Source organism: Colias eurytheme, chromosome 12 (assembly GCF_061535395.1).
Source record: "Colias eurytheme isolate Ceu_HAF_F1 chromosome 12, ilColEury1 Martin Lab GWU primary, whole genome shotgun sequence".
Classification (NCBI taxonomy): domain Eukaryota; kingdom Metazoa; phylum Arthropoda; class Insecta; order Lepidoptera; family Pieridae; genus Colias; species Colias eurytheme.
The window spans coordinates 10,733,041-10,759,836 of NC_142991.1; the positions used below are offsets into that span (position 1 = coordinate 10,733,041).

Below are 26,796 nucleotides of genomic sequence, written 5' to 3' on the forward strand. Positions count from 1 at the left end.
AATAAAATATACTTTAATCTTGCACTATTTTACTTTTAAATTAATTGATATTACCTTTTAATAATATATCTTTTTTCTTCTTTCCAGTCGTTCTTCGGGCGGTCGTACAACAACCTGAACTCCATTACGGAGTGCAAGAACAATGGGGAGTGCGTGATCAACAAGAAGAACAGAACAGCTTGTAAAGCGTGTCGACTGCGGAAGTGCCTCATGGTGGGCATGTCCAAGTCGGGCTCGCGCTACGGCCGCCGCTCCAACTGGTTCAAGATCCACTGCCTCTTGCAAGAACAACAACAAGCTGCGCAGACACAGTCACCGCCCAGAGTGCCCCCATCCCCACATCACATGGCGCCTCCGTTCCCTCCACATCTATTCCCAGGATTAGCGAGACCTAGAACAAAAGAAGAACTCGCCTTACTCGGCTTAGACGATTACAAACCTTGCTCCGGCTCCCCAGACTCTCATCGCAGCGACTCGTCCCCCAAATTAGACGAGAAATCTCGCATCACACAGTCCAGACCGCCAGACAGACCTCTCACGCCGCCGAGAGACTTCGTCCATTTGCCTCTAGCCAATATATCCTTGCCCCATTTTCCACATTCCCCGTTTCTACCGCCGCCGCCGTTCAGCCCGTTCGCACCGAACCACCCTCTGCTATTCCCTCCCGGCTTCCATCCGATGTACTCGAGACAATTCCTAGATCATGCGGCGTTACGGCAAGCCGCTGAAAACAATAACGATGTTAGAATCGACGACCACAACACGGAGTCGTCGAAACGGTTCTTCTTGGATGAGATTTTAAAGCAACAGAGATCGCAGCCGCCGCAGGAAGACGTGATATCTGAAGCGGAGTTCGTGCCGACGCCGCCCGCGGAGAGGAGAACCTCCGAATCGCCGTTGCAGGAGAATCCTATGGATTTGTCAGTGAAGTCTGATGGTAGATCGAGTTCGGCCCGGCGGCGCTCGGACGACAGTGAGGTGATAGCGCCTGATAACGAGGACCCGGAGTCGGGGAGCGAGCGCGCGTCGGCGAGCGAGGACGAGGCGCCGCCGTACTCACAGATCAAGCGGATCAAGCTGCACCCGCTCGACCTAACCACCAAAGTGTGACGTCACCGTCCCCAACATTGATGGCCAGTAATCGGATTGTGATTGAGGACGAAACGCGTCGCCGCATTGTTATCGAATAAAGAGTCTATCCAAATACATAATATAAGTAGATTAGCGTATTGGTTTATACCCGGTTGATGGATGTACAAATTGTGTGTAAATAATAAATTATTGTAATCTAAGATTTAGGTTTAGTTAGTCGGTTATTGAGAATGGCAGCCGGGTGCGACATTCCGTGTGACGAAATTATAGCGTATTCGAATATAATTTATTCCTTAGTAGAATTGAATGTGTTTGATTTAACCAGTGTATTTCGGGTGCATTGTTTTTTGTTTATTTTATATTTTTGTTTGTTTGTTAAGCTGAGTCATAGACGCAATATTACAGTACTTAATTATTTACGCGTGATGCGTATATTTCTTATATATATAGAGAAAATATACATTTACATTTTGTATCGTTACGTTTATTTTGATATTCGTATAGCGTCAGTTCAGCTCTATGTAATATTGTAAATTCATGACAATTTTGTATGTTAGTTAAAATACTCGATTGACTGTATTCCTATATTTGCTCAAGGCTCAAACCTTTATATTCCTTGTACTCATTGTGATATAGTCACACATACTCAGTAATTGTATTTTTGGATGATGTTTTTTGTAAATAATATATTGTAGTTAGAACGTTTTATTAAATGCATTCCACGGAAACGTACAAAATAAAATATTCATGCACTCGACTTTTTGTGTTATTTTTAATACCCCTATTTTCTTAAGAGAACTTGAAGATTATAGCAATAACAACATCAGTTGAATTTTGTTTTGAATGAATAGAAGCAGTAAAAATAAAATTACTGAATCGATAATAGGTGAGCGAACAACGTATTCAAATTAAAATTGGTACACATGCACAGTGCACACAATATCTTATATATAAAATTCTCGTGTCACAATGTTAGTCTGCATACTCCTCCGAAACGGGTGGACCGATTCTCATGAAATTTTCTGTGCATATCGGGTAAGTCTGAGAATCGGCCAACATCTATTTTTCATATGTACCACGGGCGAAGCCGGGGCGGACCGCTAGTAATATATAATCTTAATATATATAAATCTCGTGTCACAATGTTTGTCCTCAATGGACTCCTAAACCACTTAACCGATTATAATAAAATTCGCACACCATGTGCAGTTCGATCCAACTTGAGAGATAGGATAGTTTAAACATGTAGGTACCACGGGCGAAGCCGGGGCGGACCGCTAGTATATATTATAATAGATCAGATAGAGATATAACTTATTGATGCAAGGAAATAATATTGTAATACTGTGCTAATAACATCCAAGCTGATAATACATTTTACCTGGTGGTCCGTACTATATTTTATTATATAAAAATAATATAGTCACATATTAGTACATATATTAAGTTATGATGATAAATATTTAAATACCATAATAAGGTAACACCTCTGAGTTTATTCTGAATCGTGGAACTTGTGATTCAAATGAGCGCAAAATATTCTACTAAGCGATCTAAATTTAATATTTCTCGTTCTCTATTCAAGTGGATATTTTAGATTATTTAACAATGCTACTACAAGCTTTCTGCTTTCAATTATTGTGCTTATTTCTATACTTAATATTATAAAGCTAAAGAGTTTGTTTGTTTGTTTGAACGCGCTAATATCAGGAACTACGGGTCCGGTTTGAAAAATTCTTTCGGTGTTAGATAGCCCATTTATCTAGGAAGGCTATAGGCTATATATTGTCACGGTATGGCCAACAGGAGTGGAGAAACGGGGTTGAAACCGCGCGGAGCAGCTAGTTAGTGATAAATTCCAAAGACGAACTTTACAAACTATAAAGCTCTTTCCAAGTTTCCAACCGACTACAAAAAGGAGGAGGAATTGAACTAACTTTGCCAATGAAAATAATCTTTTCAATGTGATATTGCTGATTATAAGGACTAAGTAATAAAGACAGAAATTTTATGTTATGAATCTTAAAATCCCCCATTACTAAATGCACATGAAAATGTCAAATGCAATGTCAAATTACGAAAGTAAAATTCTAAACATCTGAATAAAATTACTTTTTTGTTTTAAAGTTAAAAATAATGTAGAGGCATTTACAATAAATGAAGCACAAGTCCCATAAAATCTATTTATTTATTCCAAGGACGAATACATCATAGACACAAATATATAACATGTACGGTATAATTTGCATTATTGCAGTATAATCCTCAATAAATTGCTGGCCCATTAACAATTTGCCGGTTGAACATTTACGAAAACGCATGTCAGAGATCATTGTACATCAATTATTTGTAAATACTATTACATCACGTGGTTGTTTTGACGTTCTGCCACAGATTCGTTGATTCAATGTTGCTAGAAACAAAAATATGTTTATTATTTTCTTTTTTTTTCAAAAAGAGTTTGAGGATTCATTTAACTAGGAATGATGATATGTGTGTCAGATTTATTGGACGACAAGTTCTTGATCATAGGCGAATATGAAAAAATCTGCTGAAAATCGTTACAATTTCCTATATTATAGAAAACAATGCCTCCTTTTGCAAATACTTTCAAAACATACAGTTTTACTATTATCCTCTGCGTTAGATACTTCTGATTCAAAAATATTGTCACGTGTGTACCTATATAAGATACCCCGTATGTGCTGAATTTCAGAATTAAAGCTTCACGCTGCGTTTCGTCGATATTCTCAGACATTTTTTTTACTATAAACAAAACTTTTGCCTTTATAACAAGGGCTCCATACTCACATTTAATTATTAATTACTAGCTTACCGCCTGCGGCTTCGCCCGCTTTGTCTAAAACCTAATAAATTATATACTAAAACCTTTCTCTTGAATCACACGATCTATTAAAATAAACCACATCAAAATCGGTTGCGTAGTTTTAAAGATAAGCATACAAAGGGACATAGGGACTGAGAAAGCGACTTTGTTTTATACTATGTAGTGATATGCAAAATGACAAATTATATAGAATTATATATCTATCAATTATATTATCTATCATAAAACGATAAGATATTGCATTTCATAAATTTGTCAGTTTTGATGTATCAAATGAATTCCAATCATTTATAATAATCAATTTATTATACTTGTATTTTACAAGTTTCCACGCATACTTAGTCTCTATTACGTAACTTATTAAGGGTCATTCAAGGATATATTATCAGTATGATATGTATGCTTTTAATTAACCAATATAGCAAAAATTCTATATTCCTTAAGAACTTTTTTTCGAACATCTCTATATCTTCTTTTAAAACCTCTTCTTTTAATTGGTTTTTCTTGCTATTATTATTCTTTTTTTCTCTTCTCGTCCCGCCAATATGTGTGCACCAGTGACCTTTTTGCACGTTACCTTTTACTGTGGTTGCCTGGTAGAGATCACTACTTAGTGATAAGGCCGCCAAGTTAGTTAGTTGTAGGTTTTTTAGCTGTAAATAATTCTAAGGTTTTCCTATTTGTACAACTAATAAAGTGTTAAATAAATAAAAAATAAATATCTTATCATTATACAACAATCATATTATAATATCAGAAGGAGCGTTGTTTTACAATTAAAAAATTAATTACAAGAATAGCAAAAGCTAGAGCCATAGAAATCTAAATAACAAGACACATAGAAGTGCTCTAATGTCATAATTCGTATGAAAACCGCTGTCGCCAAAATCAACACATTCAAACCGAAAGCTAAACAGTACACACAAGTAAACTATGCCTTTTATTGGACAGCTTGATTTTAGTGAAAACTAACTTATCTATTAAATTAAGCTTTTGAATATGTATCCTAACGCACGAATTTACGGTTTATTTTATAATAACATCCCTAAGTATATGAGACTTTTTGCTCCAATACGAACAAACGTGATAATAAGAATGGTCGAATGTGTCATTCATTGTTATTTCGATTACTATGGTGACACTCGTAATACTTGTAAATATTCTATAATTTTAAGGAAAAACGGCATTATTTCTAAAAAAATATATTTTCCGATGAAATATTATTCCTTTATAAGTATAATTACAACTTGTGGAAGAATTTCCGCAATGGGAATTGCTGAAACACACCATGTATACACTCATACGTCTCCAGAGCAACTGAACAGTGACGAATGCACTGGTGATGTGCAAATCACCAGAGTGGCGACAAGGTCACGCACGCTTACGACTTCTAGTGTCTTGTTATTTAGATTTCTATGGCTAGAGCTGTTAATTCATCTTTTTCATTTCAAACTAGTGTATCAAACTAACTAATACGTGCTAATACCAAAAACATTCCCCCATAAATACATAATACTCCTTTTAACAAAGTTGGATAAAAAGTATTGATGTCTTAAACAATTGAATACAATTATCGTAATCGAGTTAACGGCGAGACCAGTTATGATGTAGAAAGGTGTGAAGTATGGGATAATTGTTATAATGGTTAAGTGTACTCAATTTTTGATAGGATTCCGTAGTCAGTTTATTAAAAGTAACTAATCACTAAATAGTATAAAACAAAGCCGCTTTCTCTGTCCCTATGTCCCTTTGTATGCTTAAATCTTTAAAACTACGCAACGGATTTGGATGCGGTTTTTTTTAATAGATAGAGTGATTCAAGAGGAAGGTTTTAGTATATAATTTATTGGGTTTTAGACAAAGCGGGCGAAGCCGCGGGCGGTAAGCTAGTTTATAATAATTGACTAAATTAAGCTAATTCGCATAAACATCTAATAGGAAAAACTATCTTACAAGAATATATCTTATTATGAAGAATGGCGTTCCTCGTTCTCAAAAAAACTTCCGCATGTTTCTTTCTTGCTCTGGGCTCCGTCTGTCAAGAAAGATATGCATTTAATAATAAGTACTTTAATATATTAAGGATTTATTTTAACAAAGGGTAAATATAAACCTAAAATAATTTAAAATACGATTATGCAGTAAAATAATACAGTTCTAAAAAGAAGTAAAAATAAGTACCTAGTGAAACTATTAGGAAAACTTTATTTGAGAATCCTATCCATAGTCTAAGTAGAACTTTTCTTCGAAAATAAGTTTCTATAATAGGTACCTACTCAAGATATAAATTTATATATATAAATATTTTAAACACAAAAAGTCACTTAGTACTTATTTAGTACAAAGGTCGCAGATCTAAGAGCCTATAGCTCTTTAATAAAATTAAACGGTGTCATTTAATTATCAAGTAATAAAAAAACTGGTAAAGCAAGGTGGCTGCGATATTATGGCACTTTGCGAAATACGTCACTGGATGGCGCATTAAGACTTTTTCACAATTCAACAAAAGCTCTCTTTACTTTACTTGTCTACTATCTTAAAAAAGCTACAGAGTTTATTTTCAGCTCTGCTTTACAAAAAGTACTTTCTAAGCCTGTGGTAATTTTTTTCTGTATTACGACAAGCTTCCAAACGAAGACTAGTTAAATAAATAATTGCTTAAGTTTGAGTTTTGAGTTTAAATGTACAATAACAATAACATTTAGCAAATTACAAAGATTTATATGCAAAAAGATTTCCATCATTACATAACGGATGTCTAGCTATAAACTAAACATCTCGGCTGTGCTCAAAATAGTAAAACAGGCTGTGTTTAATAGGCCAGCGCATGTGAGCGGGCACTCCTTGACCTGCCGTACTGTGCATCTTTAAAACGGATATACACTTACTAGATATGTCATGTATTTAATAATTTAATGCTTCGGTAATGAGAAGCAAAAAATCTTTACGTTTTGAGAATAGCATACAATATGTTATCTGCAATAGGTATATTTAAATTAGGTATTCAATCATAAAATAACTTTCACTAAATTTAATAATTCTTATCTCATACCTATAACATTAAAAAGATTTCTTTTATTTACTTTCTTGTATTTAAAATATAAGCAATAACCGTTAACTATTGGAGGGTTTTTACTTTTTATTGTGGTTTTTATGCGATTCAGACGCATTGCACTATTTATAGTACCTAAATAGGACAACACATACAATTATTTAATAAATTTAAAACAATACCGCATCCAGTTCTCTAATTCCCAACTCAAGAATAACGCAAGCCGCTTGTGTAACAGTAGTAAACGTACAATAACCATGTTATAGGTCATTTTGTATTGAATACGTAATTACCCCCCCCCCTCCTCCCCCCACGTGCCCCTCCATAGAAATTGCATATGAGTTTTATGGATCCGTGACAGACGCCATAAATAATAACTGTGTGACCTTAATAGAATCTAATTGGCTATAATTTATAGGCTAGGTGCGCACGCGACGGTCTCTGTACTAAAATATTGGGATACAATAGAAGGGCTCTCTGTTGAAGTTTAATTATTAAAGCTTTTGTAGAACAAATCGTTTATGTTTTATAATGGGGAAATAATATGATGTGATTCTAATGATCTTAGTTTTCGTTGAGTTAGAACGAACAAAATTGTGTCTTCTATGAAGATAATTATGAAGCTTTAGTCCCGTTAGATACCTATTCGTAGAACCTTTCTCTGTATATGCTAAACTTAATGTTTGTGATTCAAAAGAAAAATAAGATAAGATTGAGTGTCACACTGAAAAACAAGACCAGGTACATCGCCCCAACATTAAACCATCCAAAGCGACAAACTGTTATTGCTAAATGATAAATGCATAACGTATAGGAACAGCTAAATCGACCATTACCCCAACCGGAGTGAAATTTGCAAGCATATTTATCAACTTTTTGCAAACCATATAAGTACGTTTTAAAAATAATGGGAAGACGCAGGCCGCACAGTGGGGGTTGATATATGACGACAAGGAACATAGATCACTACAAATTTGTGATTTCGCTCGCTAACCGGGTTCGAAATGATACTCGTTTGAGATTAAACACTGTGAACTGCAGAGTATTCAAAAGCGAGCAACGCATTTGCAGAGCCCATCTGTAAACTTTCATGGGTGGTGCGTTAGTGATCGCTTACTGTCAGGCGAAAAACCAGCTCAATTGCCCGTTCTATCTTAAAAAAAATTAAGAGGATTTCTTTGATTTTTACTCTTCTCAAAATAATCAAGAGGAGTTCCTTTGATTGTAGAGACTTGTAGAGAGTAGAGACTAAGGTAGAGACACATAACTTTGAAGTGTACTTTTGAATGCTTTTGCTAAAGCTTACATATGACTTCCCGAACTCCATAGTTACCTTATACCTACTGGCCTGTCGTATGTGAGGAATGTCGGAATTCCATCTTAAACTTCCTCCAAAACGTTATTCTATTAAAAGAAGATTCTTCTCACTGTGAGCGTGGTACCAAGTTGATGTGTGCGGTCTGTAATCGTTTTCATTGGCATATTGCAGGTGCGAGTGAAAAGTGGGACCTAGGTACATCATTTTTAATTTATAGGTGCAATATTATTTTATGCTCGCATTGTAAATTATCTCCATATTGCTCTTACAATATTCAAATAGTAATAAAACGCGTTAATCATCTTTACATTTAAGATTCAAAATAGAATAAAACTTTACTCCTTTAAAGGGTGTATTCATACAGAATCTAAAACCAACTTCTTTTTAATTTAATCTCTAAATGTTCATAGAATTTTTACTTTTTTATAGTGGAGCCAATTTAATAGGCAACATTTGACGTCTATCAATTTTATCTTCATAGGGTGGTAACCTGCATAAAAACATCGATTAAAGTGAATTAATCGATACGGACTTGAAACATTTGTCAATCGAACTTGAAACACATGTCAATAATTTATGATAATTTTTATTCCCAAGTAATCAATGCATTCGATTCTAGATGTCAGATTTCGATTTTTAGAGTAACGTCTCTGGTATTTAAAAAGAAAAAAGGTTTATTGACACAAAATTGTAGCGACGTCAGTTCTTTAAATCAGAAATTGTTTATTATGTTTAGAATGGTTTATCAGTAAAATCAAATCCTAAAATTACTTATATCGGTCATTATTATAATAAATATGTAATCGTAATTGAAAAAAGTTAAGCAAATGTGCAGTTCTAACAAAACGAAATATCATGTTATTCTATGTAGTCGTTACTAGGTTACGTTGTTGAATTTTGTTGAACTGTCAAATGTTGCCCATTAAAATGGCTCTACTATAAGAATATTTCAACAAATGAAAGCCTATCAGATTGATTTTATAATCGTTTTATATAACTGGTTTACTGATGAATGAATTGCCTTATTTGTATACGATAGTAAGTTAATTGATAAATATCAAATATTTTTTTTTTATTTATGTCAAAGATAACGGTAAGCATAGATAGAGTTGCCAACTTTTTAACAAGCCGTTCAAATTAAAAACAAATATCATATTACACACATTTAAAAAGTTCAACCGAATTTGGACCTCCCTTTTTGTAAACAACATAAAAAACTGAAGATGTTTTCCTGCAATTTAATTTTTTTTCTCATACTGGCTGATTAAAATATTATGTATTATTTAATTGTTATTATAAACAAAAACCGAAAATCAGCTGCGTTCAGTTCACGATTGAAACTAGCCAACTGTGTAGGAGATAGATTGAAATATTATGTGTACAAGAATTCACTAGGTACTCTTTTACACTCCCTAATAAAAATAAATCTCCGTGCATTTTAACATTACAGTGCAACCACAGATAACAAAAATTCTAATAAATTACACTAACTAACAAAAATTATACATACACAGATAACCATAATAATTGGACACACACAGAGTTACGATTGGACAATGAGCGTACCGGTAACGTAATATCGGTACATTACCGGTTTTCATTTCGAAAGTGTATCAAGTAACGTGATACACAATAAATTTCAAGTAAAATAATAATGACACAAACTGCTCTTTATTAACAATAAAATTTATTAATAATGTTCCTTCGCTGTCGTTTGGAATGTACTTCTGTTATAAATATATAATATTTTTGGATCGTTATCACGACGTATCATTTATTTTATATGTTTTAAATTTTTAATGCGTTTCCATTTTAATATTTCGCGTTATTCGCACCTATATTAAATTACAATGGAGTATTTTAACACACAATTGTAAATTTCATTTTTATACACGTTATTTGCACGTTATATTGGCAGTATTGTACTTTATGTTTAGACGTTTTAAAGGAAAAGTAAAAACTGTATATATTAATAAGTCATCTATTTTTTATAGATAAAGCAATGAACTATAATTTTAAAGCCATCCTTGGGCACGATTAAGAGAAACGATACCTAAACTGAACGTTATTTTGAAGATATTCAGCTATCGTAGCTGAACTAGAGCAACGATCCACATTTTGTTATGTTTTTAAAAATACTAAAATTTTTCATTTTATTCCACACAAAAAATATTATATATGCAGAACATCCATATCTAAATAGTTACTAATTTCCTTATATTATGCGGTACTAATTACTCATACTTACATACCCGATTTCCATAATCCACAAACAATTAATAATCGATATTATTATGCGAATAATAAAATAATGTATTAATAAAGTAGATACTATAATAAGTATGTCGTATATTACCCATTTGTCTTTGGAAACATCCGATTCGAGAATTATTGTGCCCTGTGACAGGCCACGGATCGCTCACGACACGCTGTAGGCTGGTTATACACGAACGACTGCGAAGAGATGTATTTATCTACCTGTATGCAATTTTTAATATCACCATATTCATCAAGGGGGGTAGACATAGAAATCTAAATAACAAGACACATAGAAGTGCTATAATGTCATAATTCGTATGAAAACCGCTGTCGCCAAAATCAACACATTCAAACCGAAAGCTAAACAGTACACACAAGTAAACTATGCCTTTTATTGGACAGCTTGATTTTAGTGAAAACTAACTTATCTATTAAATTAAGCTTTTGAATATGTATCCTAACGCACGAATTTACGGTTTATTTTAGAATAACATCCCTAAGTATATGAGACTTTTTGCTCCAATACGAACAAACGTGATAATAAGAATGGTCGACTGTGTCATTCATTGTTATTTCGATTACTATGGTGACACTTGTAATACTTGTAAATATTCTATAATTTTAAGGAAAAACGGCATTATTTCTAAAAAAATATATTTTCCGATGAAATATTATTCCTTTATAAGTATAATTACAACTTGTGGAAGAATTTCCGCAATGGGAATTGCTGAAACACACCATGTATACACTCATGCGTCTCCAGAGCAACTGAACAGTGACGAATGCACTGGTGATGTGCAAATCACCTGAGTGGCGGCAAGGTCACGCACGCTTACGACTTCTAGTGTCTTGTTATTTAGATTTCTATGGGGGTAGACTAAAAATATAGAGAAGATTGACATATTTAAAACATATTTCACAATAATGATATTCAGTAATGTATATCATAACGCCATTTTTGTGCTAAATTATTCACGAGACTTAAGACATCATTAAATTATACTTACTTCTAGCTTATACTCAAATGGTATTTAGATTAAAAGTATAGACAATGATATTCATGAAAAAAGGCTCCGCCATGTTTACCATGAAAGAAATGAAACACTTTATTCTGTATGTGTGTATCATAAATGAAAAACAAGGACAAATTTGCGTAATCTTTAATTTGTGAACTTTTCGTATAAAACTTTTGCGACAAAAAATCGCAAGTATTTTTAGTCGTCATCGTTAATTCGCCTAAAAGACCACTCGTTCTGTATCGAACCTACTTTGTACCTATTATGGAAACCTAAGACCTTAATGTGCCATCCCAAAAGATCATGAAACAGGTTAACGATTTTATAGAGCAAAGAGGTTATCTTGCAAGCACTCTATATTTAAATATTATTATTTAAACTAAGTGCACTTATGAAATTGCATTGATTCAGATATTAGAAGATACTAGATAATAGATAATAGATTGTAATGTAGATGGTATTTACTCTCTATGTTTATCTTCTTTACTATCAAAGTTGATCAAGAATGGATCTCCTTATTGCTTTTGTATATTTCTAAGTCTTCTTCCCTATCAAAATCTTTAAAAAAATCAGTAGTCTCTCGTCTAGTATGATTTTTATTTGTATTTAATTAACAGATTTTTATTCCAAACTACCACTTTATTCTTTCTAAAAATCACACAACACAAACGCCTTCACATGATCATCATAAGTCGCACGTTCGACAAAATATCGCACACGTTTCAGGAATAGTCCACCCCGTATGTTCGTAAAGACATTTGTGTATCGAGCTATGAAGACACGGGTCACAGGTTCACAGCTATATGTTTTAATGACTTATTCATGCTCAACCCACCAGTTAACATTTGATCGATACTTATGTCTGTTTGTTTCAGATAACTGTTTAAGGATTTGGGAATTAAATGGTTCAGGGTTTATTACGTTAATTCTTGTGTTTTGCATTGTAATGTACGTTTTGACTTCTATTTGAGACTAGCTTTTCGCTCGCGGCTTCGCCCGCTTCGTCTAACATTGCGTTGCGAAGTTTTAAAGATCTAAGCATAGGTACATAGGGATATAGGGACAGAGAAAGCGACTTTGTTTTATACTATGTAGTGAAAATAGTTAAGAATAAATTATTTATTGCTTGCAGTATGTATATTGTTGAAATAAAAATTACTCTATATTACAGATATAGAGTAATTTTTATTTCAACAAAAAAGTGGTGTACGAAAACTTAAAAAAATTATACACATCAGTATGCCATTTTATTTAATTCTAATATCTTCGTAGTTAAAATCTATTGTTTTTAAAACTACTCAAGAATGCGAAAACAAAACTTACACCAAGAATACCTTGATACTAAAATTTATAACTATTGTTTATAGTGAAATTTACACTCAGTGGAAATATATCTAAATAAAACACATTGTTATTTTGTAAATTAGTTTAGAAACTAATTTATAGTGACACCAGGCTCGTGGCAGACTTATAAATATGTAACAGTATCATCTGTTATTAATGCTCGCACTGATTTGAACTTGATCCCTATAAAAATAAAAATAAGTTTAGGGTTCCTTACAAAAACTACAGAACATTTAAAGGACTCTATTTTTTCCGATATATTTTATTTCTTAAGAAACTTGCAAGACTCATTATTATAAGCTAATTTTAAACTAAGATTAATTTTATAATAAAAATATTTTTTATTTGATAATCCCATTAGAAACTAAATTAATAGATACAATGACAAATAAATAAGCTAAAACAAGACAAAATATTTGGTATATGATTCATCTTATCCCAGTACTAAAGAACCTACATATCAAAAAAATATTTATAAGTTATTTTTATAAATAATAAACAGAACTTACGGAACCAATAAAAAACTGTGATTATACAAAACTAATAAACGAAATAATAATTAGAACGTAACGTCAATATTTTCGATGATAACGGTACTTTGATTGCTCTAATTTGAATATATTATTATTCATCAACGAATTAGTTTAAATACCTATATTAAATTACAATGGTATGACAATAAAGACTTCTTTAGATTTGTCAACATTAAACGGGTTTAAACGTCTCGTTAAATTAAATGTCAATCTCCTTTTGGGTATTGATACACCCAAGGATACACCATAAAATAGTGGCAGTGCATGGGCAGTGCACTACTGCCATAGTCCGGTAAAAATACACATTCAAAGTTGCATTAATTTCCTTCAGCTTGAAAAATTTCTATGAATTTTTGAAGCATGAGTGGTTTCCCATTGATTTCACGTCTGTGTATGAAAATTTTGAGGTCAAAGTTAGCATTAATTTGTTTTTGCTTATTTATTCTAAACAACATATTTTATGATAGAATAGGCCAGATGAATAATGTACTGTTAATTCTGGATTGGAATCAATGTTTTGTTTAAATTCTATAATCTTTAATATGTGCCAAATTTCATCCAAAACTGTTCAGTCGATCCATTGTAATAAAATAACAATAATATTAAAATAAAATAAATAAAAGACACCCCGCTGCGGTGTCCACATTCTCCTAATTTTAATTACGATGTTATAAAATTTATTTACGACTTCATAATATAAAAATATACTAGTTGACATGACAGACATTGTCGTGTTTTTTATATAGACAAAAGTTTCCATTTGTCTGCAAAATTTATTTATTTTTATTTCAAACTAGCTTCCGCCCGCGACTCCGTCCGCGCGGATTTCGGTCTTCGCGTGGATGGTTGATTTCTCCATTTTGAGTAACTCTGACAATGACATCTTATAAATATCTATTGGACCCAAATACGGCTAGGCCTATAATAATACGCAACGTGTGTTCGCGGTTCTACAGAACAACGTCTATGGATAAAACTGAAAAATTAAGATTAATTTTTTTTCTACGTATTTTTCCAGGATAAAAAGTATCCTATTTTACGCCCAGGATAATAAGGTATAACTATACCAATTTTCATCGAAATCCAACCGTTAGTTTTCACGTGATGTCTTCACATACAGACAGACAGACAGACAGACAGACAGACAGACAGACAAAAATGTTTTTAATTACATATTTGGGTTTGGTATCGATCCAGTAACACCCCCCGCTATTTATTTTTTCAATATTTTCAATGTACAGAATTGACCCTTCTACAGATTTATTATATGTATAGACTATAGATTTCGTCCGCGGCTTCGCCTGCGTTTTAAAAGAAAAACCCGCATACTTCCCGTTCGGTTCGGTAGGTTTTCCCACAGGAAATCCCACAGGATTTCCGGATAAAACCTATCCTATGTTAACACATAATTATAAATGCGAAATTTGCGATTAACATCCAAGATACCGTGTTGTGTGCCAAATTTCATTGTATTGCCATTCCAAATTTCCATAAATACAAAATTTCGCATTTATAATTTTGTTAGTATGATCACTTTTCTATAAATCAATACTTATCATCATCATCAACAGCCCATATACGTTCCCACTCGTGGACACGGGCCTCCCATAAGGGATCAGGCTGAAATCAACCACGCTGGCCAAGTGCGGGTTGGCAGATGTCACATGTCGTCGAACTTTTTGATTCTTCGACATGCCGATATCCTCAAGATGTTTTCCTTCCTCATTTCAAGCAGTGGTGATGTTGAAACATGCACAGATAAATTGAAAATCAATTTATTTCCTATTTTTTTTATGAGAGAGGAGGCAACAGAGCAGACACGACGCCTGATGGTAAGCGGTCAGCTTCGCCCACAAGTTTACTGCACGCTTACCTGGTTTTGAACCCTCAACTTATCGATTTCAAGTCCGAGCTGTCCTCACTACTGAGCCACCACTGCGCTCAACAAATATTAACCATAAACACGAGGCGGGGGATATTTAGTTCCCTCACGATATTGGTTTTATCCAATCGATATTAATCAATAGCCTAAACAAACAGACAATTTCCTGTAACTCATTGTACTAATCTTCTAAATGATGTTGTAATACAGATAAATTCCTCACGCTAGTAATTAGCAGGGCACACTTTACTAATCGTGTTCATAACTCGGGGCATTTAACGTGTTTAGCAATAGATTTGTAAACGGGTGGTCTTTATTAGTGGCTCTTACTCGACTGTGTTATTAGTAGTTTGTTTATCGATAGAAAAATAAAACAAAAATCGATTATTGATCTTCCTCGTTATAGGTTTGGATACATTCGATATTCATATTTCTTTGGTAAACATGATAGATTTTAGTTTGAGATGTGGTTATGTTTAATGTGATAATAATACTGGGCATACAACAAAAACGGCTGTTAAAAATCTGATTATGTTTATAGGAGATAGCTTTAACTTTGAATTAAGTTGTTAGTGACATCATTTAGGCGAAACATTACTCAAACTCAAAACTCAAACTCAAACATTTATTTATTCAATTAGACTTCTTCTAGAAGCACTTTTGAAACGTCATTAAGTACATATTTTAACATTTACCACCGATTCGGAAAGCAGTATCTACGGAGAAGAATCGGCAAGAAACTCCATAGTTGCTCTTTTTAATCATGTCAGATTTACAATTTTACAAATTACATATGTAATAATATCATAATATTATATTATCATAATATGCCAAAGAACTGTCCTGTGGTTTTTACGCGCTCCATGGGTTTTTATCTTCCATATATTCCTTAATACTGTAATAGGCTCTCTTGACAAGTACATTTTTTATATAAGATTTAAATTTAGAACTACTTAACTCTTTAATATTATGAGGAATTCTGTTGTAAAAGCGTATACCTTGGCCCATAAATGAATTTTTAACTTTAGCTAGCCGGAATAATGGCATTTCAATTTTATTTCTGTTTCTTGTGTCATAACAATGTCTATCTCCTACTTTTGTGTGTAAGTAAGCGTTATTATGTACATATAAAATATTATTAAATATATACTGCGACGGTACAGTAAGGATACCAGTATTCTTAAAGAGATCTCTTAGTGAGTCTCGAGCACGCAAATTATATACAGAGCGTATGGCTCTTTTCTGTAATATAAATATAGTTTCTATATCTGCAGCCCTGCCCCATAGCAGAATTCCATAGGACATTATGCTATGAAAGTAGCTAAAGTAAACCAATCTAGCCGTTTCTTCATCGGTGAGATGCCTTATTCTTCTAACTGCATATGCAGCTGAGCTGAGCTTAGCAGCGGTGGTGGTAACATGGGCCCCCCATTGGAGCTTCTCATCTAATGTCAAACCAAGAAAAACAGTCGATTCCACAGGGTATAATACCTCCCCGTTTAAAATAATATTCCTTTTCACCTTTTTTACATTAGGGAGGATAAATTCTACACAATTTGTTTTTTTTGTATTTAATAGTAAATTATTAGCATTAAACCAATTGGATATGCGTAAAAGAGCAGAGTTTACTTCGTCAACATTTGTGTCATGTCTATCCACATTAAAAATTAATGAGGTGTCATCTGCAAACAGTACTATTTCACACATATCCTGCAAATAATAAGGTAGGTCATTAATATACACTAAGAACAAAAACGGTCCTAAGATAGATCCCTGCGGAACACCTATGTTAATCGGCGCACCGCGAGATTTCTCTCCATTAACGACAACGGTTTGTACCCTGTTCTGAAGATATGAAGCTATGAGATCCTGAGCTAAACCTTTGATACCATAAAAATTTAGTTTCCGTAATAGAGTGGAATGTTCTACACAGTCGAAAGCCTTAGAAAGGTCGCAGAATATCCCCAAAGCATTCTTTGAATTTTCCCATGCTTTGTATATATGTGACAAAAGAGCTACTCCGGCATCAGTGGTAGAGCGCCCCTTTGTGAAACCATACTGTTTGGCGTGCAGTAAACCATTTGATGCAAAATGACTATTTAATTGGTTTAAAATTAGTTTCTCGAAGACTTTGCTCAATGTTGGTAATATGGAAATTGGCCTATAGTTATTACTGTCTTCTTGGTCACCACTTTTAAATAAAGGAATAACTTTGCTAAACTTTAGTAAATCAGGGAATATACCACAGTCGCAACACTGATTAAATATAAACGCTAGTTGATTGGCAATGTTTTCTATGATATTATTTACTAAATTTACAGACATACCCCAGAGATCACAGGTTTTTTTTAAATTTAATGTTTTAAAGGTTTTAACAATTTCATCAGCAGTCACGTGTCGCAATTCAAATAGTTTGTTACACTCAGCAACGTGATCCCTCAATAAAGACTCTGCAAGCGCTGAAGACGAATTTAAATTCTTAGTTAAACTAGCAGGGACACTACTAAAGAAATCTTCAAAAGCAAGCGCAACATCAGCACTTTTGTCAATGACCCTACCAGAGTTGACAAGTTTTATGGTACTATCGTTTGATCGGATTTTGCCCAATTCACCATTAATAATTGTTCAAACCGTTTTAACTTTATTGTCAGAGTTGCGTATTTTGTCTCTGATATACAAACTCTTGGCAGTGAAACAAACTTTTTTAAATGTTTTTGAATAATTTCTAACATAACTAAGAAACGACAAGTCTTTGTTATATTGTTTCATACCATATAACTCGTAAAGAACGTTCCTGCATCTGTGTATACTAGGAGTTGCCCATTGGCTGAATGGTAAATCCTTGGTAATAGTTAAAGATTTAATTTTAAATATTTTTTCATATTCACTATGAATGAACTTAAAAAGATTTGTAAACATTTCACAAGGATTTTTATGAAAGGATTGATTATTCAGGTCAGGTAGTTTATTATCAATATTATTTCTAAATGTATGAATGCCTTTTCTAGTTATAGGCCTAACATTAATTCTTTTAAATGTAGGTATGCAATCCCATTCAAAAACTACTTTCTGGCCACAGTGATCCGAAGTTAGCGTGTTGAGAATATATTTTTCTAAACATTTGCAATCACAGTATATATTATCAATACAAGTTGCAGAAGTAGGTGTTATTCGTGTGGGCTCATCAAAAAGTTTATACAGATTAAATGAATGAAACAAATTAACTATTCGTGTTGCCGTTTGTGTGTGTGAAAGTAAATCAATATTAAAATCACCACATACTATTACCTTCTTTTTACTCCTGCCTAAACGCTTTAATATTTCTTCCATGACTGTCTCAAACAAATTATAGTCACTGGAAGGAGGTCTGTATACGCAAACAATAATGTAACGCTCAAGCTCAACACAGGACAGTTCAATGGTGCGTTCTACAGAAAGGCTAACAATGTCAGTTCGTTCCTTGCATTTTAAACTATTATGTACAAAAATAAGAGAACCTCCATGAATAGCATTTGTCCTAAAGTATATACTTTTTAATTTATAATTATCAATATTTATTAACAACTGACATTGTTTAAGCCAATGTTCTGTTACACAAAATATTTTAATTCTATTATGATTTAAAAATAATTCTATTTCTAACAATTTGCTAGCCAATAGCCATTAGGTGTATTTTTAATGTTTCGACATAGGAAACCGTATGAAACGATTAAAAAATAATACATTCATGAAAAAGCTGGTATTTTGACATCCCAAATAAACATTAATCCGCATAATTCACAACACTAGCAAATTTATATACTTACCTAATAAATGTAATTAATACTAACCTGTTCACCTGTCTGTACGTCACTTTTCGATTGCACTAACAGCATATAATGAAGGTATTAACTGCACGGCATTTAGCCTAGTGGGAGGGGCTCATAGCGTCATATTTCCACAACTTTATTACTATTCATATAATAATATCCGAGATAAAGACATTAAAAACCATTTAGCAATTAGATGGGACCCCTCGGGGCTCGGGCTATGCTTTAAGATTTGGAAGAGCTTTGTTTTAATCTTATTTGAAGTGTTTTAATATTGGTAATATACAAATATTGATATTGAAAGTAGAGATTACCTACGTTTTAATATTCTGAATTTGTTTTTGAACAAGCTTTACAGCCAATGAATTTAAATGGTGGCGCCTTCTTTTACCACATAATAGAATGTTTTAAAAAATGTGACAAAATTATAAAAAGATCTCCCTTTATTAAAATTATAAAACAATACTTACCATTGCATTAAATACTTGTAAAAAAATTATCAGATAAAAGATTGTAAAATCGATCTATATCTTATTATACCTTATAATCGTTATTGAACTTTCAAGATTAATCAGATTGTTGCTTTTAATTTTTAAAGCATGTACCTACATACTATACTTTAAAAGCTACATCCATACTTAATATTATAAATGCGAAAGTAACTCTGTCTGTCTGTCTGTTACTCAATCACGCCTATACTACTGAACCAATTTGTATGAAATTTGGTATGGAGATATTTTGATACCCGAGAAAGGACATAGGCTACTTTTTATAGCGAGATATGTACCACGGGCGAAGCCGGGGCGGACCGCTAGTACTATATACATAGTTACACGTGGTTACACTACAAAATATCAACATAAAATATTATCTAACCTCATATAAACACCTCTTTATACATGCAAAAAATGCGATCTCCTCAATATTTTATAACCATTGCATTGTATCTTGATCGATAAATCTCCAAACTTAGTAATGGCTTAATCGTGGCTGATTGATGGCTTATGAATAAAATATACATTACAGAGAACACTAGTCAACAGTTTTTGATGCTTATGGGCCATCTTCACAATCGAGAACGTTGGCCCAACAAATGATCGGCCATGTTTGCAACCATAACGGCGATTACGAATAAACATTACAATGACGGCCGATCATAGACATTTAGACACTACTGACTACACTATGGTGATTACCTCTACTCGGCGAACGTTGACCATTGTGAAAAGGGCCCATTGAAGAGAACACTATGCCGATCAGTGAGAAGTTAGCGTTGGCGATTGAAACAGCCTTCCGATGTGTTGTAAAGAAAAATGTTTATAACTTTTGTATAGAAATACAATTGTCATCATTTGTCTGATGCCTAAGTTAGCATGGTTAGACAGCATTTGCTGAGCCTACTACCTTTATAGATTCATCTCAGTATTATCACGATTATTTTACGATTGCTCCAGATAAGTAGGAAAAACTGTGTGACAATGTTCTTATTTCGTTAAAAAAAAAAAAGAAAACAATAAATACGATTTTTTTTACAAGTTATCATATCGAAATCAAGGAGATATTATATCGATATGAATACGTTATAAAATAACTAGAACACCACAAGAAAGCCAATCCAATTAAATAACCTTTAAACTAAACCACATAAACAAATTCAATATATTTAGTTCTAGCATACATTTTTTAAAAATCGATTCGTTTCTAACAATTATTGTTTTGCAAATCGCAGACAAAACCGTTAGCCTGTAACAGTATTTATTAATAATAACACCAATTATTGAGCGTGAGAACTGGGGATCTTTTTTTTTAATTGATACTAGGTTTTAGGCAATCGATACTTGCTTTTCTAGGTTTCGCCGTGTCTACTTCTTCACGATTTTACTGTCTATTACGTTACTTACAAGAAGGATGGATGGTTTTTCACATTTATTTTCTTAATATAATAATTGCTGAATAGTATGTTTATTGAACACGCTGATATCAGGACTACGGTACTAATTAATAAAAAATATTAAATACATATTATAATTCTTTCTAGTAACTTCACGTATTTGTCCAGACGTTTTAACTTTTAATTGAATCAAAGAGCTTAACTTAATAAGTGAATTACAAGAAGGAATAAAGACTCTCAGTTGGTGCATCATAATAATAAGTCATTTAACATACCTATTAATAAGTCATAGAAGGCATTTGCGCTACATTTATATCATTTTCAGTAACTTTAAAACTAAACAAAAATGACGAATTTTTGAAACAAATCGAGCCTTCGATAACCTTCTAACTAAAGCACCAATACCCTTGCCCAATAATTAATGATTAATTTCGAAACTCACATAATAGTAATTCTCATATAGAGCTACGAATTAATAATTACTTTACAAATGTATGTGTTAATATCAAGCGGTCATAGGCCACGTATGTTCATAAAATGTGGCTCACGTAATAAATTATAGCGATGTATGGGGGACTTGATACATCTCTCCGTTATACTATAGTGTAGTATAATATTATCTGCGGTTTTTGAATGACCGGTCAGTTAGCTAATATTGTTTATAGCAACTTTTTAACGAACTTTTTTAGCAAAATAAAAAATGAAATATATGTTTATGCTGATCTACGTAAATATTCATCAAAATTTGATACTAATGGTTTATATTAAAAATAATGAAGATAATTTAGACTACTCTACTCTCTACAGCTGTATAATATACAAAATTCATCACCCATGTAATTTATGCCAATTCCTTTATTTGAAGAAAAATATGCATAAATTTTATGACATAGACAGCACTAAGCACTTGAGCCCCAAGCGGCCCGATCGGTCCCAGACACAAAAGATTTTCTATTGTGTCTGTGGTTCCGGGGCCTGAGTGAAAACGCCACTGTTTTCCGTCAAAATTATGAAAGGGTATAAAATTCTCTTCTGCTTCTTATTTAATAATAAACACTATCATTTATTAAAAAGTGCTTAGCTAGAGCTCTTATACCGCATTTGTTTCGTGATTCGTTGAATCTTTAAAAAACAAATATCAATGCGAATAAATGTGAAACCACCCACATAAGTGTTTAAACGTAATATCGGTCTCGTTTTCATTTGAAATATTATGGTTATTTTTCACAAGTCACGTGCAACGGCTTTTTAAATAATTGCTGAGATTGCTTCAGTACCGTTGGTGTGGTCTTAATCTTAGCTGGTTAATTTATGACCCTGACTTGTAAACTATGATTTTTAACGGTGTTTGTGTGGATTTGAACTATATGTGGTTTATGCTTGATGTTCTATAAATTAGAAATTGTTGTCCGAATATAATAGAGGTAAAATCCTTTGATCTTACTCTCCTTATTTAATTACTAGATAAAGAAATACTTACGCATTAACTTTCTTGATCGATGATTTCTCGATGTCTATAATTTCCAATAGCTTGTACGAAATAGAGAAGGAAGCTTCATGCACCATGATTATGCAAATATTTGAAATATACAAATTCTAAAAATTAACACAGAGCAAATTGCCCTCATTACTATTTAAATATTATATCTATACATATAATAAATCTGTAGAAGGGTCAATTCTGTACATTGAAAATATTGAAAAAATAAATAGTAGGGGGTGTTACTGGATCGATACCAAACCCAAATATGTGATAAAAACAATTTTTGTCTGTCTGTCTGTCTGTCTGTCTGTATGTGAAGGCATCACGTGAAAACTAACGGTTCGATTTCGATGAAACTTGGTATACTTAATTATACCTTATTATCCTGGGCATAAAATAGGATACTTTTTATCCCGGAAAAATACGTAGAAAAAAAATAAATCTTAATTTTTCCGCGCGGACGGAGTCGCGGGCGGAAGCTAGTCTAATAATTATTGATTAGTAAAAGTAAGTAGGTACAGTCAGAAGCATAAATATATTACCATTTGCAGATTAGCAATAATATCTGTCATAAGAACGGGTTCAATAATATCTGTCTGCCCGTATACAGCAAAAATATCTGACATTAGTAGGCAGCATAATAAAGTGGCATCAAAATTATGTGACGAAAATGTTATAGCAAATAATTGTGACAACCTCTCGAAGCATAAATATGTGACGTCACCTAGGAGGCAATAATATCTGACACAATTTTATATTTCTGTATTGTAAAATATAATTGATTCCTCACAAAAAGCATAAATATGTGACACTAGCTTTCCGCCCGCGGCTTCGCCTGCGTTTTCACAGAAATACCGCATAGTTCCCGATCCCGTGGATATTTTGGGATAAAACCTATCCTAAGTGTTAACCCAAGTTACCCTTTATTTGTCTGCTAAATTTTATTGTTATCGGTTCAGTAGTATTTGCGTGAAAGAGTAACAAACACACATCCTCACAAACTTTCGCATTAATAATACTAGATTAGTAGGATAGGAAGTAGGATTATAGTAGGACTAGTAGGATAAGATAGGATAGGATTTTAAAAAGGTAAAACGTTATTTATTGAATTAGTGTAATGTTTTTTGCTGGGGTAAGAATATGAACAAAAGACACATTATATTTTGTAAATATTTTTTTTTAATAAATTTACGATAATATGATAACTTGCCATAATTTTCGATACTCAATAAAATAATAGCAATATTATAGGTAAATGAAAATGAATAACGGAGCAATCGTGTCAAACGCCGCTAACGTCAAATATAACAAAACATGTGACAAAACAATTTCTAAATAATACATGAAGGTTACACTGAACCTTCAAATAAAATAGATCTACCCAAGTGGGCATTCATATAAGTACAGTAGGCGCTTGCTAATCCGGCACCGGCAATTGCACGCCTCATAAGCGAAGCGTTGAGGTGGGTACTACTGTCACTTCGCGCAAAACATCTGATTTTTCAAACTTAAAATGTCTTTATATATCATACATTGCACTAGTAAGATAATACATACACACACATGTTAAGAAAAAACACTATTTTTAACGTTCATGATATTTTTGATGTCATTTTTGTTATTTAAACTAGTTAAAAAACAGTTTAAAAAAGTTCTGTCTTGGACGTCCGTGTGTCTGTATGTGCGGATCCTTTTTCTTGTTAACACGATAGCGACCGAAATACTTTACTAATCGAGTCTTTTTTTTTTCTCTTACGCTTGAGTATGCTCAGGAATAGAACCCTTTCATTTTTCAGGGTCTGATTCGATGTGGTTTAATTGTTATTAAATAAACAAAAATAATAATTAATAAATATTTATTAAAAAAAAATTATGAGGCGTGCACTTTTGGATTTTCCAAATTATTTTTTCCTCTATGCCGGATTGTCGGAAATGCCGGATTATCGAATTACTATAGGAAATAAGACTTCATATTATTTATTTATTTATTTATATTTAAAATGGTAAGTTGAATTTATTATAAAAAAAATACATAAATTAATTAAAATATTAATTAATTATGTATTAAAATTACATATTAGGTTCATCATTTGTGACGTTTTCGTTCAGTAATCCGGCGTTCAGCTATGTAAAATGCCGGATTATAGAGCGGGCTGTCTGAGTCCCGAAGTGCCGGACTACTGAGCGTGCCGGATTGGCGAGCGCCGGATTATCGAGCGCCTACTGTATATGAATACTTTAATTTTGTCATGATATGATATCCTTCTAATATTATAAATGCGAAAGTTCGTGAGTATCATGTAAGGATGTTTGTTACTCTTTCACACAAATAAAAGAGAAAATGGAATTTATCACACACATAGAAGGTAACTTGGATTAACGCTTATGAGAGCTTTTATCCTGGAAATCCCACAGGAACGGAAACTATGCGGGTTTTTCTTTGAAAACGCGGGCGAAGCCGCGGGTGTTAAAACTAGTAGGATATATGTAATATCCAGACATACAATATGTAGTATACAACGACGGCACATATTAATTAATATGGTAATAATGTTTTTAAACAACGTAGTTAGTTAAAATAAAATTTATTTATTTTGTATTGAAAATAAAATTGTGTCAGATATTATTGCTTCCTAGTTGATGTCACATATTTATGCTTTTAGTGTGGAATCAACGCAAAATACAGAAATATAAAATTGTGTCAGATATTATTGCCACCTAGTCGGTGTCACATATTTATGCTTTTTGTGAGGAATCTATGCAAAATATAGAAATATGAAATTGTGTCAGATATTATTGCCACCTAGTTGATGTCACATATTTATGACTAGCGGTCCGCCCCGGCTTCGCCCGTGGTACATATTTCGAAATAAAAGGTAGCCTATGTTCTTTCTCAGGGTCTAAAGATTATCTGTGCCAAATTTCATCAAAATCGGTCCAGTAGTTTATGCGTGAAAACCATACATACATACATACATACAAACCTTTCCTCTTTATAATATTAGTATAGAAGTATAGATTTGTATGAGGAATCGATGCAAAATACAGAAATATGAAATTGTGTCAGATATTATTGCTTCCTAGTTGATGTCACATATTTATGCCGTGAGAGGTTGGCACAATTATTTGCTGTAACATTTTCGTCACATAATTTTGATGCCACTTTATTATGCTGCCTACTAATGTCAGATATTTTTGCTGTATACGGGCAGACAGATATTATTGAATTAGTTCTAGTGACAGATATTTTTGCACATCGCCCCCTAGGCATATATTATTGCTCGTGACTGTACTTCAATTTCGTTTTGTTTATCACAATTCTAATGACAGTTATACAACCTTATCCCACAGCAATTCAAGAACAATTTCAACTTTTTCGTGGTTCAGAAGTTAACAGATTCCGCTGAGAAAGCCGTGTCCTTTGCGCCCACACTTGACGGATCGCTCTGAGCCCCATGATCACCCATAACCGACCATAGATTATACAGATATTGACCACAGATACGCCAAATTGTGGGAATAGACAAGATTTTTTTTCTTTTTGTGTATGTCATGCCACGATAGATTATTAAATGTCAATACGCTATATTATGCATAAGAATTAACAGTAATTAGTAACAGTTACCTCATTAGTTAAAAGTAAATAATATAGGCTTGCATTAACTTTTAGCTCACAGCCTGTATGGAAAATAATTTACAATTTATGTAATATTTTTAGTAGCTCGCCCGGGCTCTACCAAGACATTTTTTATATTTGTTAAAGAGTTTGAAGAATGTAATTAATAGAGTATGTATAAATATACCTCTTAAATAAAACACAACACATTTTTATACCTAGCTCCTTCAATTTTTACTACTTACCCTTTCTGATCCCCACTTACTCTATGTCAAGATCAGCACTTATAAGGAAATAAGCCGTCGCCGCCAAATCTCCAGTTATTTATTAAACCGATCTCTCAACTATTTTGTTTAGCAAACGATCTGAATTACCGTAACTACGTAATTTCGTATCGACAGATTTATAAGGACAGCGTACCGCCGTCCTGTGTCGTGGATAATAGACTTGTTCGATGGACATGTTTATTTCGAGATATACACTGAATACAATTGTTTTAATGTTTGTTAAATGATTTATTTGATTATGAGTGTTATTTTCTAAAAAACAAATATGTTGTTGTTACTAAAAAACAAATATGTTAACATTCAAAATATGTATTATTTATTGATTCATTTTGTTTTTAATATGTACCTATAAGTAATTTAGTTAGG

At 32.9% G+C, this 26,796-nt stretch overlaps 1 protein-coding gene across 1 annotated transcript in view; it reads left to right on the forward strand.

Moving 5' to 3' along the window:
* LOC149904242 (uncharacterized) overlaps positions 1-1,849 on the forward strand; it is a 54,741-nt gene extending 52,892 nt beyond the window's left edge. The window contains exon 3 of the mRNA XM_090107840.1: positions 88-1,849. Within this exon, the coding sequence (XP_089963966.1) occupies positions 88-1,110 (1,023 nt within the window). The 3' untranslated portion in view covers positions 1,111-1,849. The remainder of the gene's footprint in view (positions 1-87) is intronic.
* The last annotated feature ends 24,947 nt before the right edge of the window (positions 1,850-26,796 follow it).